This window comes from Vicugna pacos, chromosome 7 (assembly GCF_048564905.1).
Source record: "Vicugna pacos chromosome 7, VicPac4, whole genome shotgun sequence".
NCBI lineage: Eukaryota > Metazoa > Chordata > Mammalia > Artiodactyla > Camelidae > Vicugna > Vicugna pacos.
In genome coordinates, this window is record NC_132993.1 from 76,561,137 (window position 1) to 76,575,833 (window position 14,697).

At 39.0% G+C, this 14,697-nt stretch overlaps 1 protein-coding gene across 1 annotated transcript in view; it reads right to left on the reverse strand.

Annotated features, from left to right (window-relative positions):
* The window catches only part of EFCAB10 (EF-hand calcium binding domain 10), an 11,178-nt gene extending 1,043 nt beyond the window's left edge, over positions 1–10,135 (reverse strand). Inside the window, exons 1-3 of the mRNA XM_015234555.3 lie at positions 10,008–10,135; positions 336–500; positions 134–221 (exon numbers count right to left, since the gene is read on the reverse strand). Of these exons, the coding sequence (XP_015090041.1) occupies positions 134–221; positions 336–500; positions 10,008–10,116 (362 nt within the window). The 5' untranslated portion in view covers positions 10,117–10,135. The remainder of the gene's footprint in view (positions 1–133; positions 222–335; positions 501–10,007) is intronic.
* Between the last annotated feature and the right edge of the window lie 4,562 nt (positions 10,136–14,697).

Below are 14,697 nucleotides of genomic sequence, written 5' to 3' on the forward strand. Positions count from 1 at the left end.
TCTAGTCAGCTGAAAGTTTCAGGGAATGAAATGTTTCTATCACAAGGCAGGAAGCTCTGTTTTAAAATACATTAATTGTACTTAGAAATCATGCCACGTTATTTAAATATTAGTCATTTAAAAATAAACTTACACTTCACGCCGGAATTTTTCCAAAGTTATTCCATGTCCATCATCTTTTAAAACTTCATCTGCAGTACACAGACCCAGGGTTTTTAGGGCTATGAGAGTCAGAATAAGAAGGAAGGAAAATTTACAACATGAGAATTTGTTTCAGCTAGACAAAGTTATGGAATGACCATGAACCATTAGCTCAATCTGTAGAAGATACTGACCTTCTTTATACTGGATAAATGATATGATGCCTTTATTCGAGGAATCCATCATCTCAAACATAGCCACAATGTTAGAGTTATCCATAAAGAAAGGGAAGGCCACGCCTGTTAGTTTGGCAATTCTCAGCCGTTCCAATATAGATATTAAATACTCTCTTGGTTTTTCTGTAAAAGAATGGTTCCAGTTCTTTCTGATATGAAATTAAAATATGTCACACGTGGAAATAGTCATGTAACGATTATTAAATATGTTTGAAGTACTATACTAGGTACTGGGAATATAGGCATTGCTTGCAGGAAAGTCAAGACATTGGACAATTAAGTAATAACACACAAAAGTACTCTACTCCAGATGACTGAATAAAAATGTCCAGAGATTGGACGTGCACATTTTTTAAAAAAGCTCCTTAGGTGACTCCAATTTACAGACAGTTGAAAACCCCTTAAAAGGAACAGCACGATGCAGGAAAGGTCAACTAAAAGAAGGGAAAAATACACAGACTTAAAAGAACAAACACTTGGATTAATACAGTCCTCCAATAAGGAAGCATAAATGTTCATTTCTAACATAAAGACAGCATTTTGGATACATAGGCTATCATCTTTCATTTAAAGAATGTGAAAAATGAAATACCAAGATCAATCCACTTTCCAGAAGTAATGCAGGTTAGTTATGATAATAAAAGAAGCAAAAAGAAGTAAAGTGGTATGGCTTAGATGGTGAGTGCCACATCTGCTCCATCACTGTACTTTAATCCCAGGATTTACATATATATTATTTTAAAAACTTATGTCACTGAGAATTTCATACACATATAAAAGTAGACAGAAAAGTATAATGAACTCATCACCAACGTCAACTGTGGCTGGTCTTATTTCACCATAATCTCACCTAGTTCCCCTCTTCCTGTATTATTTTGAAGTAAATCACAGCATTATATTTCATTAATGAATGTTTGAATGTGTATCACTAAAAGATAAGGACCCTCTTTCTCTTTTTTGTTGAGGTATAGTTGTCATGTAACATTGTGTTAGTTTAAGGCGTATGACATTTTGGTGTGTGCTAGCCAATATTTCTATCACATCACAAATGATCATTGTTTTTTTGTGATGGGAACAATTAAGATCTAGTGTCTTAGCAAGGTTGATGTTTACAACACAGCATGGTTCTCTGTAATCACTATGCTGTGCGTTAGTTATCTGCTAGTTGCAAGTTTGTATCCTTAAACAACATCTTTCCTATCCTCCGCCCCCCAGCGTCTGGTAACCACCATTCTAACTGATTTTATGAGTTTGGCTTTTTAAGATTCCATATATAAGTGACAGCATACAGTATTTGACTTATTTCACTTAGCACAATGTCCTCAAGGTCCACCCATGACAGCCAGTCTAACAGGTGTGAGTTAATAGCTCACTGTGGTTTTAATTTTCATTTCCCGATGATTTGTGATATAGAGCACCTTTTCATGTACCTGTTGGCCACTTGGATGTTTTCTTAGGAAAAATGTCTATTTAGTTCCTCTGCCCATTTTTACTCATTGGTTTTTTATTGTTGTTATTGAGTTATATGAGTTCTTCACATATTTTGGGTTTTAGCCCCTTATCATATATATGATTTGCAAGCATTTTCTCCCATTCCATAGGTTGCCTTTTCATTTTGTTGACTGCTGCTTCTGCTGTGCGTAAGTTTCAATCTCACCTGTTAATATTTGCTTTTACTGTCTGTGCTTTTGGTGTCATGTCCAAGACCAATGTCATGGAGCTTCTTTCCTATGTTTTATTCTAGGAATTTTACAGTATCAGGTTTTATGTTTAAGCCTTTGATCCATTTCAAGTTAGTTTTTGTGAGTGGTGTTAGGCAGGGGTCCAATTTCATTTTTCTGCATTTAGTTATTCAGTTTTCTCAATACCATTTGTTGAAGAGGGAATTCTGTTTTCATGTTACCACAATACGATTCTCTTGATGTAGTTAACATATCTAACAAAGTTCTTAATATTCTCAAATAGCCAGGCATTATTCAATCTTCCAGTTGTCTCACAAATGTTGTCAATTGTAAACACTCTTTAAAAATCAGTAATCAAATAGAGTTCACACATTGTGACAGGTTATGTTTTGAAATCTCTCTTGATATAAGTTTCTCTTCAATTTATTTCACTCCTTGGAATAATGTGTTGAAACTAGAAGCAGACAGACTTTTTTTTTTATCTAACATAGTGTATTTTTGTGCAATTTTTAATACACTACAGCAGCAAATAGTTCCTAAGGCAATCACATCATGTATGTAGTCTTCTGTCATTTCTTCCTGTACTACATATAAAAGTCAGAAAAACGGCCTAGTTTGAATTTCAGCTCACTACATTTCTTTTTAAGGCTAGAATAAGTAGATAATGCTGATGAAAGTTGGTATGTTACTTTGATGAAATTTATTGCTGTATTGCCTTCAGATTACATGAGGTGCTATGTTTAAATTTGTATTCTATAATTTACACTCCACCTGCTTCTAAAAATGTTTTGAACATGCTTACAACAGAAATATATGTAATAAAGATACAGACTTTTTAAAATATGAAGGGAAGAGCCAAATGTACTAACCACTTAAGTTGCATAAATGTCAGCTGATAATTACAATCAGTTCTTCAAGGGAGATAAACTTCGAGTATAATGTCTCAATACTAATAGCTAATATTTATTGAGCCCTTACTACGTGCCTGGTACTATGCTAAGCATTTTCTATGGATTACTTCATTTACTTCTCACAACAGTCACTTGCTCAAGGCCACACAGCCAGTGTGAAGCTAGGCAATGTACTTCTAAGCTTGCAGACATGACCGACCACACTCTACTAACTCAATATGAGAAGCATCAGCAACACCCAAATCTAGTCAGTCATGATGATCCTAGTCTTTTTCCTCAAAAGCTCTCAAATTCATCTTACCCGCACCACTACCACAGCAGTATCTCTCACCTCGGTTACTACAAGTGCATCCTTTAAAAAAAAATTCTAATTTATTTAAAGTCACCCCCTAAAAGTGTATACTCCCTCCTTCCACAGCACAGAGTTGTCACTGGGAATGACTGCCCAGCCAGGGGCTCTATTTCCCAGTAAACCCCAGGTAAGGCCAGATTTTCCTGCCAAAGGACTTCAGATTACGGCAGATTTTACTGTTAAATGAGTTATGAAAATCTGTTGGTTTTTAGAGCTTTTAGAATTTGGGGATCAAAGATGTGGGATTGTGGAAGTGTTCCCACCACAGTAACAGCCCGACCACACCGTCTAGTGTTACATTCCATAACCCTGTTACAATTCCAAGGTTTTCTGAGACACTGAGACACTGCCAGGAGCTTTGCAAAGACCCAAAATAGACAGTGTTTCTTTCTAAGCATTAATCATCCTCTGCTGAGTAATATGAAACATTAGGAAACGGTAGCTCCCCCATACAGGAGGGATACACTCCAAGACCCCCAGTAGATGGCTGAAACCACAGACAGTACTGAACACTATCTATACTACTTTTTTTTCCTACACAAACATATACCTATGATAAAGCTTAATTTATAAATTAGGCACAATAGGAGATTACTAATAATAATTATATCAACATACCATAATAAAAGTTATATGAATGTGATCTCTCTCAAAATCCCTTAAGGTACAAATTTAATGCCTTTTCCATCTTAAACAAGCACTTACCACACTGTGCTGTAACTTTTGCAGTTTGAGTGAGGTGCAAACAGCAAACCTCACATGAATTTCTTTCTCCTCCTTCACAATTTCACAAATAGATTTGTTCTTACCACAGATCTTAGAAACCTCAGCATATGATTTTTTTCTTTCCTTATTGAGGACTTTTACCTTTTCACTTAAAGGAAGCATTTTATGGAGCCTCTCTGGCATATCCATATTGCCAGCATCACTACTCTTGCACTTTGGGGCAATTATTCAGTAAAATAAGGGTCACTTGAGCACAGGCACTGCAATATCAATCACCACAGTCAGTCTGGCAGCTGAGATGGCTGCTAAGTGACTAAGGGGTGGATGTCCTGGACAAAGGGACAATTCGCAGCCTGGGCAGGATGGCACAAGATTTCATCAACACTACTCAGAAGAGTGAGAAATTTAAAACTTATGAATTGTTTATTTCTGGAATTTTCCACTTAATATTTTCAGACTGCAGTTTACTGCAGGTAACCAAAACCAATGAAAACAAAACCATGGCTATGGGGGGACACTAGTGTATCTGCAGAAGAACAAAACTCATTAATTTTTTAGATAAAACAAGTGACTTCAAAGCAACTTGCTATGCAGCATCAGGATAAGGTCTCAGACACTACAGGTATGGGTCCCTGGTCCCCTGTCCCCTGCCGCCAGGGGGGCTTGGGTGGAAACTCTGAATAAGCACACCTACACAGTGAGTGAGGGCAGGGCGGCTGAGCAGTCAGCCCAGCCTGGAGCAGGAAGACAGAGCTGGGGGAGAGGGTGCGGGTGGTGACTACCTGATGAGTGTAAATGTAGTGAGACGAGATCTCTACTTGTGACAAAAAGAGGATATGGATAAATTGGTGATAATTACACAGAAAATTTAAGCCAACATAGAAAATGTATCATTAACTTCCAGGAAAACAACAAAGGCAATGTAATCATAGCACACTATATGCATTAGCTGTGGCTATCTGCCTGATAATAATAATGTAAATTCTGAATACCGATCATACCAAAATTGTGTTCTATCGGGTCGATGGGGTGAGTGGGAACAGGTATGAGTGTGTGAGTGTGTGCGTGTACTTTTGGAATTGTAGTGACCACCGTAAGGGAACTTCTAACTTAGAGAAGTCCACTTAAGAGGCACCCTTAAAAGAGAGGATCCCAAACCTGTCAGAGACAATGAAATGCACTCTTTGGTTGGTATGCAGAAGCCTCTAAGAGAAAAAATAACTCCAAAAATAGCTCTAAAAGGTTTCTCACAGCCTGCAAATAAAAAATTTTTGGTGAAAAAACATCAGCCATCTCAGCAGGTAATCTTAGCTTAGTCTACTTGCCAGAAACACAATTTGGATCCAACTATTCTTTTAAGTTTTGTATTATGGTCCCCGAGACATGACTAAAATTTAAAATGAAAGCTATAAAATCTCTGTTTGTGTCTATTTCTGTTAAGGAATTTGCCAATAAGAAAAATAACTTAAGATAAAAATAAATAAATAAGAGAAAAGTAATTTAAGATAATGGTTGACTGTTTAATGTCTAATCCAAGTATAATTGCTAAAAGCCAAGCGTTTTAAATAAATGTAAATATAAATTTATACTAAGTTAAACTAAATAATGGATATTCATTGAATATCTAGATCATTTCCAGAGAAGATAATATACTGACATATTGATTGCTAAACATTAATTTATCTACTTTTGGCTTTTTAACTTTTACAAAGAGAGAAAGAATATTTGGGTCTATTGGTACATTTTTGCCACATTAAAAATTGTACTGTAAAAAACACGTCTCTAAAAAGTATACTTTTTTATGATTATGTATTTATAAATTTGCTAATCTACTATGGAATGCTAATATATGATAGTTCACAATTGCCTGCCTCCTAGTTTTTACTGGAAAGCGAAGACTACAGTTAAATTTTATTATTAACATGTACAAATAAAAATATTAGAAAAAATAAGAGTGAAAAGACACTTCATAAAAAGTAGGTAAAGAAAATAGAATGTGTTCTTTAGATAAGGAAGGGTATAAAGGACAGGGGTTTCTTTTTTTGTTCCAGAATAAGAAAGGAAAAAAGACAAAACAAAACCTAAATGGATATAAAAGTTGTAGAAGGTTTGTGGAAAAAGACTCTTGAGAAAGGAATTTTATGTGTTTTCAAGCTAAGACTGAAATGGATTTAAGTTTAAAAAAAGAGTTCTAATATCAAAAGCATAATGATACAAAATTAGAATTTGTTTTTTTGTTAAAAATCACAACTTTTTAAGATTATTGATCTGCTCTTAATAAGAAATTGTACACAAAAATTTTTAGCTTTAATGTCATCTGCCTCGGAAAGGAAGATGTGTTTTATGAAAATAATTTCCTGTGCTTCACGTTGTATTTATCAGGTCTTTGACTATGTAGGGAAAAAAAACCCCCAAGTCTTATCGATACTAAAAGAGCTAATTTTTATTTGCTTGTTTGTTTTACAACTATATGACTTTCTGCATTTGCCTCTGAAATCTTCAGTCACTTTACTTTCAATGGATAACTATTGTTTCACAGTGACCAATGATTCTATTTGATGAAGTATTTTAAATATTTTGACATTTTAAACAAACTTTCTAAATCAAATTCTGAATGCAGTAAAAAGAGGAATGTTAATTTATTTAGGCTTATTTGATATATTAAATTGCATGGGAAACACTGTGAAATAAAAGCAATATTTAATTTTCTTAGATCATATTTATATGGGATATATCACTAAAATAAGTAATTCAGAAGTTATATGAAATTCTTGAAAACCTGGTATGTTCTGGTATGTTATTAGTCATAATTCCAGCTATTATTTTAAAACATTATATACCATAAAAATTACCAAATTTCTTTCTTAACTGAATCATTTTTGTGTGTGAACACTCACCAGCTCTTTAATCATGGTTATTTTTAAGTCTTTAGTCACTCATAGACAGTTATTGCTTCCCTGTGATGCTTTTGCAAAAATGATCGTGAAAAGTGCTTCATCTTCAAATAGATTCAAACAGACTCTGACAAGTAAAGGTTTCTGATAATTGTAAGATCATAATATTGAACTGGGTAAAGATTTCTAGAATTCTAGTGGAAAAGTGATTCATAAAGTTACTAACCAAGATCAAGCAAAACAAGAATTATGACGACTGAATGAACTGATGAAGATGATTTTAACTTTTATGATTTCATTTAAAATACTGCTGATTCTTTATTGTTTTGCTTTCCAGATTTAAAGGGACCTCTCCTACTCTTTTAAACTATACATGATTTACCAGAAATTGGTAAAGTATATTTTTGAAACAAAAGTTGAAACACTTATCGTTTTCTTCCCACCTGATTCCTCCAGAATTCTGAAACTCTTATTAAATATTCTTATTTTTCATGACAATATATGTATCTGTGTAAGTTCAGTAAGACTGTTCTCTTTGTAGCAGGACACAACCATACAAGTCCTTGGCTTGATTTCTTAGCCTAAAGAGACTTTAAAGGTCTAACCTAAGATTCTTTATGAAAAGTTCCAGCAAAGCAGATTTAAAAGAGCCCAATTGGTCAATCACTGTTCTTGTTGTGTGTTATATAAATAAGCGGATCAACTTTGCTGAAACTAGACTGAATTTGCAAACAAACTCATCTTACTGTGGTTATCTTTGACAGCAGTGGGGATGATTATACAGAGAAAATTTATGTTTCAGTAATACGCCTTTGTAAGAGATCAGATTCTGGTACTGTTAACCCTCTTTGACGTTTTATTTTCTATCTATAAACTGGACTGGATCTTGAATTCTTTTAGTTTCTTCCAATAGTTGACTACAATACTCCAAACTAACGTTTCCAATTTTCTCCCACTCTTTTGACTCTGAATCACTATGAAACACAACTGCCTTTCCAGAAGCCTCCAAATCACTATGAAACACACTGCCCTTTCCTGAAGCCCGAGGCAAGTTAAAGCTGGACAACTTGATAAAACCTCTGAGAAATCACCACAACAGCTCAGGGGTGGGTGATCTGCAAGCTTGCTGTTCCGGAGCCACTTAGAAAGGTCACCAGGAAAATCCACCATACTGTAACAGCCATACTCACTCCACCATCAAGAGATACTTCCAACTCAAATCTAGAAATTTTCTCAAATGGCTGCTCTCCAAACTCAGAAACTTAATTTAAAATTTGCTCAAATGATTAGCCTTTACTTTTCTTTTGTTTCCATAGAGATGCCTCTCGTTAAATTACCTGATTGCTCACACCATACAGAAGCCTCATTTAGGTGGAAACTCACCTGCAACACAGCCTCCTGAAATAAAATGTCTTCACATTCATCAGATGACTGGATGAAATCAACAATAACCACATGAAGATGAAGACAGCGACAAGGTGGCTCTCTCACCTAAGGACTCAACTAACGCAGTGTCTGTTGGTTCTTCAGCCTGACTACTTCAATGGTGATAACCGAGAATAACGCTGTACTAGTTGGTCATACTCTTAGTCCGCCAAGAGAATGACCGAAAGGGGGAGAACTGTTAAAATCAACAGCAAATGGAGACCAGCCTTGAAAAATTCCCCGAGCAGACAAAACGAGTTTAGTCATATGAGCAAAGCTAATTTAGCTTATTTTGCAAGACTAACTTGACCCAGGTCATTTCTTGCTTATGTCTCTGGAAATCATAAGCAAAATTTAAACTGTTTCCCAAGGTTGATATGAGGTTATAACCACTTACTAATTCTCTATCATTTAAGAAAATTCTAATATTATAATAAATTACTGTAAAGAATAAACAGTCACTGCCTTCTCATTGTATAAGTCTCTTTAAAGCAATATATCTCTGAGACTCATTCCTTGTTTTGGTTTGAGTGCTACTGGTTTGCAGACTGACTTTTTGGTGTGTGCACAATACACTTTTACTGATTACTACTGTGATGATTCATTGGTTTTACTTCTGCAATTTCTGAAGTTCTGATATATAGATACATAGATATGGTTGCTGCATCTAACAGCAAGACTATTTTTACCACTACAGTACTGAACACCAGCAAGAGACGGTGACTACTTTTTTCAAAAAATAGGTTTTTAAGAATTAGTATGATAGCAACTTTTCCTCAGTGCATTAAAGAAGTGCATTCCTTTATACTTTATTTTTCATTTTCTATTTATTTTTAATTGTTGCAGAGCTTTTATTGCTTTGCTATTTTAAAACCACTAGACTGGAATGTTTGGTATTTACATTTCCTGACAGAAGCAAATGGACAATTTTGGCATTTTGGACACTCTATATGAGGCTGGCAAGTTACAATTCTGCACCCTGGGCAGAAGGACATCAAGTCATTTTCACCTTAATATAACATTTAAATTTACAGACCACACAAAAATTATGAAATGATTCAAACTTTGTAAGGGGATCAGATGTATTTTTAAAAATGCCAAGAAAATCTGTCTCAAGAACGACCTTCCGTTTTACCCTATCAGCTGTTTTCACCAGATTAAAAACTCTTTGAGGGCAGGGCTAACACTGGAAACATCTGTTGCTTACCAGGCATAAAGATGGTTTATACAGTATTCACTTAATCTTCCCCACTTTGCCATGAGATCGGTACTATTATAATCCCCATTTTCCAGAAGAGACTGAAGTTCAGACTCTTGCCCACGGTCACACAGTACTGAGGAGTGGAGCCTCTCGCCCACCCGCCACTAGCCCTATACCCTATACCCGGCAGCACCCGGCTAGTGGCAAGCACAAAGAGGCCGTTCAGCAAGTCCTCGTTTAATTGAAGCCCACAGCGTAAACTGGCAGCAGAAGGGATTAAGTAGCCGAGAGGCAGGAGAAAGTGTGCGTTTGTCGCGGGGAGGTATCTGTGAGGGAAGCCGGCCCCGCGGGACGCCGGCGGGAAGGGATAGCTATGCCGGGAGTTTCTGGGGACCGCTTGGTGAGGGACAGAAAGCCAAGGGGTAGGCAAGACACTTACCCGGCCGGAAAAAGAGGAGGGCGCTTGTGAGAAAGTTCAGCAACTCCATAATCTGATGTTTTTCCAGATAATTCCTGGCCTCCAGCTCCCTGCTGCTGTTGGCCTCCATTGCTCCCCGTTGCGTCGTTGCTAGGCGACCAGCAGCGACGCAGACGCTCGGCTCCGCCCACTCCGCTCGGCGCGGTTACGCGACGCTCCTCCCACTGGCTTAGACCCAGGCTCCTCACCGTGAAGGGGGCGGTCTGGGAGGTGTGGCGTGGGACGTACGCGGAGGCCTGGGGAGACCCATGCCGAGCCCCTCATGGGCGGATGGCTCTGTCCCCCCATCCCGGCTGAGGGCTAGGCCTGATGGTCTTTTCCTGTTTCTGTCTCTAGCACCTAGCTCAGTACTTACAGATCCAGTCAGTAAGGCCTCGTGTGATAGTGAGGATGGACTACTCACAGACGGAGCTTGTCTGACTCCGGGGGTGTCCAGCCGGGAGTCCTAAGCAGCATCTTTGGGGTGCGCAGCCTGCAGCACAGAGCTGGCAATGTGGCAGGAAGGCAGCCCATTTTCTCTACCGGATCGTGGGTCATGAAGTGCCTGGATCCTGCTTAAGGAGGCCATGTGAAGCTGGTCTTACGCGACAGAGACCATATGACAGTTTTGAGGGAGAATCACTGGGTAAGGTGGGATGCAGGTGGCTAGAAGAGCCTCTACTTACTCAGCCATCAAAATAGCTGAGAAACTAAACTCTAGGCTGGGACTCCTGTCCTTGAGGGCCAGGCTCTGAGGTCTGTGCCCTATCCTTTACCAGTTATCCCATAACAGCCACTTCAAGAAGAGAAAAGATAATGGCCAATAAACATATGAATATATTCTCAGCCTCTTCAGCAATCCTGTAAACAAAACTACACAGAATGCCATTTTACATCTACCAGACTAGTGAAAATTAGGAAATTGGACAATATCAACTGCTGGCAAAGATATAGCGCAACAAAGCAGTCAGTGATGATGGGCGCATTCCAAAGTGGAACATGCACCTTGAAAAATGATTTGGAATTATCTTGATAACACCGATTTTTACCCTAAGACCCAGAAATTCCATGCCTAGAGCAACTCTTGTATACCTGTACCAGGAGATATGTACAAGGATGTTTACAGGAGCCCTGTTCATGATGGAAAACATGACAGCCTAAAGGTCACTAAGGGTAGAATGGATTTAAAAAAAAAAACTGTGATACATTCACAAGGGACAACTATAAAGCACTGCAATAATGGATTGCAGCTACTTGCAACAATTAAGTGAATCTCAAAAACAAGATTGTCTTGAGAATATATACTGTATGAATCAATTTTATATAAAGTTTAAAAACATACAGAAGTAAGCAATGTATTGTTTACAGATTCAAGCACAGGTAGGAAATCTATTAAGAAGTGCAAAGGTGTGATACACACAAAATTCAGTGTAGTGTTTGCCTTGGATGTGAGAGGAAGGGAAATGGGGTTGTGGAGGAATGTCCTGAGGACTCCAGGGCTAAGAATAATGTGATTTTTCTTTCCCTGTGCCATGGGTACCCAGGTGCTCATTGGATTATGATTCTATATAACTTATATGTACTTAATACATTTTTAAATCTACTCAACATTTAATAACAAAAATTTTTAAGCATTTGAAAAATAGAGGGTGGGAAGAGAAGCCAGAAAGTCAGTGCCAGGAGACGGAACTAAGTCTGAAACAGAAGAAGGTGCTGGAGACATTGTGGGGACCGAATCTTCAGAGGTCAACCTACCTTGAGAATTCTTTGCTCCGAGTATCTGGAAAACGTAGAGAAGGAGACTTTGTGGCTAGTGGTTTGGCACAACCTTGCAGCAAGAGGAGAGGCAATGCTCTTTGTCTGGAAAGTCTGGGGAGGGCAGAATCCCATTCTCTGAAATGACAAAATCTGTGTCCCACTCTGCACAACAGCCTAGGTTTGTAAGGAGAACACTTCAGGAAGATGTAGGAGAGTGCTCTGCAGACTTTCTAGCAACAGAAACCTTTAGGAAATCATACATGGAATCCCTGCACATAGAACAGAGAAAAGAGCGCTATGCTATGCGGGATTCACATACAATCAAAGGGTCTTGTTATCTAAGCTGCTGCTTTGGTTGCACTTTTCTCAGGCATGGCTGCCAGCATGAGTGACCCTAGAGACAGAATTCGCTGGAGCTGGGGATCCGTGACAGAATTAAGTTGATAAAGCAGGTGCCTCACTTCCAGAGCCTGTGGACCCGAGGATCTGCTCAGACACCTGGTTCCTGATGGGTTCTGGGGAGAATTTGGAAACTACTAATGTGGGCTGTTACTCGCCCAGTGTGTTTTGGTTCATCTTTTGGGGACCTGCTTTATGTTCCCTGATGGAGGGGACAGTGAAGCACAAACAGCAGAACTAAATTTTGCCCCCAACACACCATTACCGCCTGGATCCTTGACTCTTCAGGGTGGACCAGAGGAGTGTGATCACTTAGGCAAGTGATTCTGGCTCAGCACAGCAGAGGCCAGACAATGGCAGGGGGACTAAAATGGAGAGGGACCCCTGCAGAGGGGACAAAGGCTTTGGGAAGCAGAAGAGGAAGTCCTGAGTCACAGCAAAGAGAGGGGCTGGTCATGGTGTCCTGCTTTCCCGGCGTGGCCTGGGAAAGCAAAGTTGAAAATGTAGGGAACAGCCCTCCACGGAGAGAGAGAGGACTGTCCTAGACACAGGGTTTCTGCTCCATGCTCAGTCTCCTTGAGAACGTCATTCACTTATTCTCCAGGAGTTAGTTCCTGAATAAATAGCTCTGCTCTTTGAACTTCAAATGACCTAGAACTTCAAGTGACTCTTGACCTGATATCTTCCCAAGTTGCTAATTGTCTTCTGTTCCAATAAGCCTGGTGCCTTTGTCTGCTTGGGGCTCCCTCCTATAACATACCTCAGGCAGCTTCCGGTTCCCTGGAAGTCATGCTGAAGAGAAGTGTCCAGATGCCACCTAGTGGAATCAGCTGTTCTCTGTCAATGCCATTGCCTAAGAAGCCCATTTGCGCTTCATTAATCATCATCATCCTCATACTTCGCCTTCTTCGACTCTTTGTCCTCCATCTCCTTATTGTTACTAATCCTTTCAGTTGTTTAGGGCAGGAACTCCAGGTGGCAGGTGTCAACGCGCCAGTTTCCAAGCAGGATTGCACATTTGAACTACCTTTCAGAGTGCTTAGGGTCCTTTAAAATACTGAGGCTTGAGTCCCCTTTTGAAATTGAATGTCTTGGGATGGGGCCTGAATATCGGTAGTTTTGTTGTGGTTGATATGAACAGCTTTATTGAAGTATAATTAACATTTAATAAACTGCATATTTAAGGCATACTCCTGGATAAGTTTTGATGTATGTTAAAATCCATGAAATCACCACTGTCATAAAGATAAGGAACATAGCTATCACCTCCACAAGTTTCCCTGTGTCCCTTTCTAGTTCTTTCCTCTCACCCCTCCATAACCCTGCTTCCCATTCCCACCCCCTCACCAGGCAAATACTGACCTGCTGTCTTATCCTGGTTTGCCCAGGGCTATGGGGAGCCCACTGCCGTGAAGCTTTCAACCATAAAACTGGGAACATCCCAGGTCAACTTAGGTCATTCCACCTGTGGGCCACTAGCATAAAGAGCTGGGGCTTTGGCGTTAGCTAGACTTGTCAATCTGCCTGTTAACTTGGAGTTACAGCTTAGAGTTAGTGTGTGTGCTTCGGGCCGGGTATATAAAAGGGAAAGTGGGGGCATGAGTGGCCGGGATAGAGTGGGGCTAATTGCCTCTCTCCAGTTTCTGTTTCAACCAAGGACAAGTTAGAGATGCCTCAATGAGGAGTTCTGGTTGCTGTTAAAGAAAAGGGGGAAAATATCTGAAGCCCGCTTTTCCGGAGAAAGCTTGTGCTGAGGGAATGTCCAGCAGCAGCCTCTGTAGCCAGACTGCCTCATTTTAAAACCCAGTTTTACCACAGGCCATTAATAACTATGTGGTCTCGGGCAAAACACCTAAATATCCGCCTCAGTTTCCTCAAGGACATAATGGGGACATCCCAGGGGATGTTTTGAGAACTGAATGAGTTAATATACATAAAGCTCTTTTTAAAAATGGTGCCAGGCATGTACTAAGAGCAACATAAGTGTTCACTATTATTATTTTAAATGCCTTGTTAAAATAAGAAGGGGAAATTGTGACTAAATATAGACCCTACAACATATGTCCATAGGCTGCCCTACTCGGTTTCCTATTGAATGATTTTTTTGGTTAACCTTTCAGATTTTGTGCTGCAACTTAAAAAAACTATAGGTTCTTGGTTCTGTGTGTCAATGTGAGAATAACTGAAGGTATATATACTAGAACTTAACGTTCTTGTGCAAATCACAAGGGAGACATAGTTTGGAACCTGATAGTTTCATTTTCACCACACTGTTTTATTGGTGAACTGTATTTTTAGAATTCAAAAACAGAACACGGTCTAGTAGTGACGTGGTATTAGCCTTCGTGTTAGGTGGGACTAACACAGGCACAGTTTTAGCTTTGCAACTGTGATTTAACAGGTACACAGGGTTCTGTGGAACTCAGGTCTCAAAAGAACTCTGTAAATTCTGTGAAATGGTAACACTCAATTATCTGAGATAGTGCCCCCTCTACTCAGAAGCCTTTTACCATTC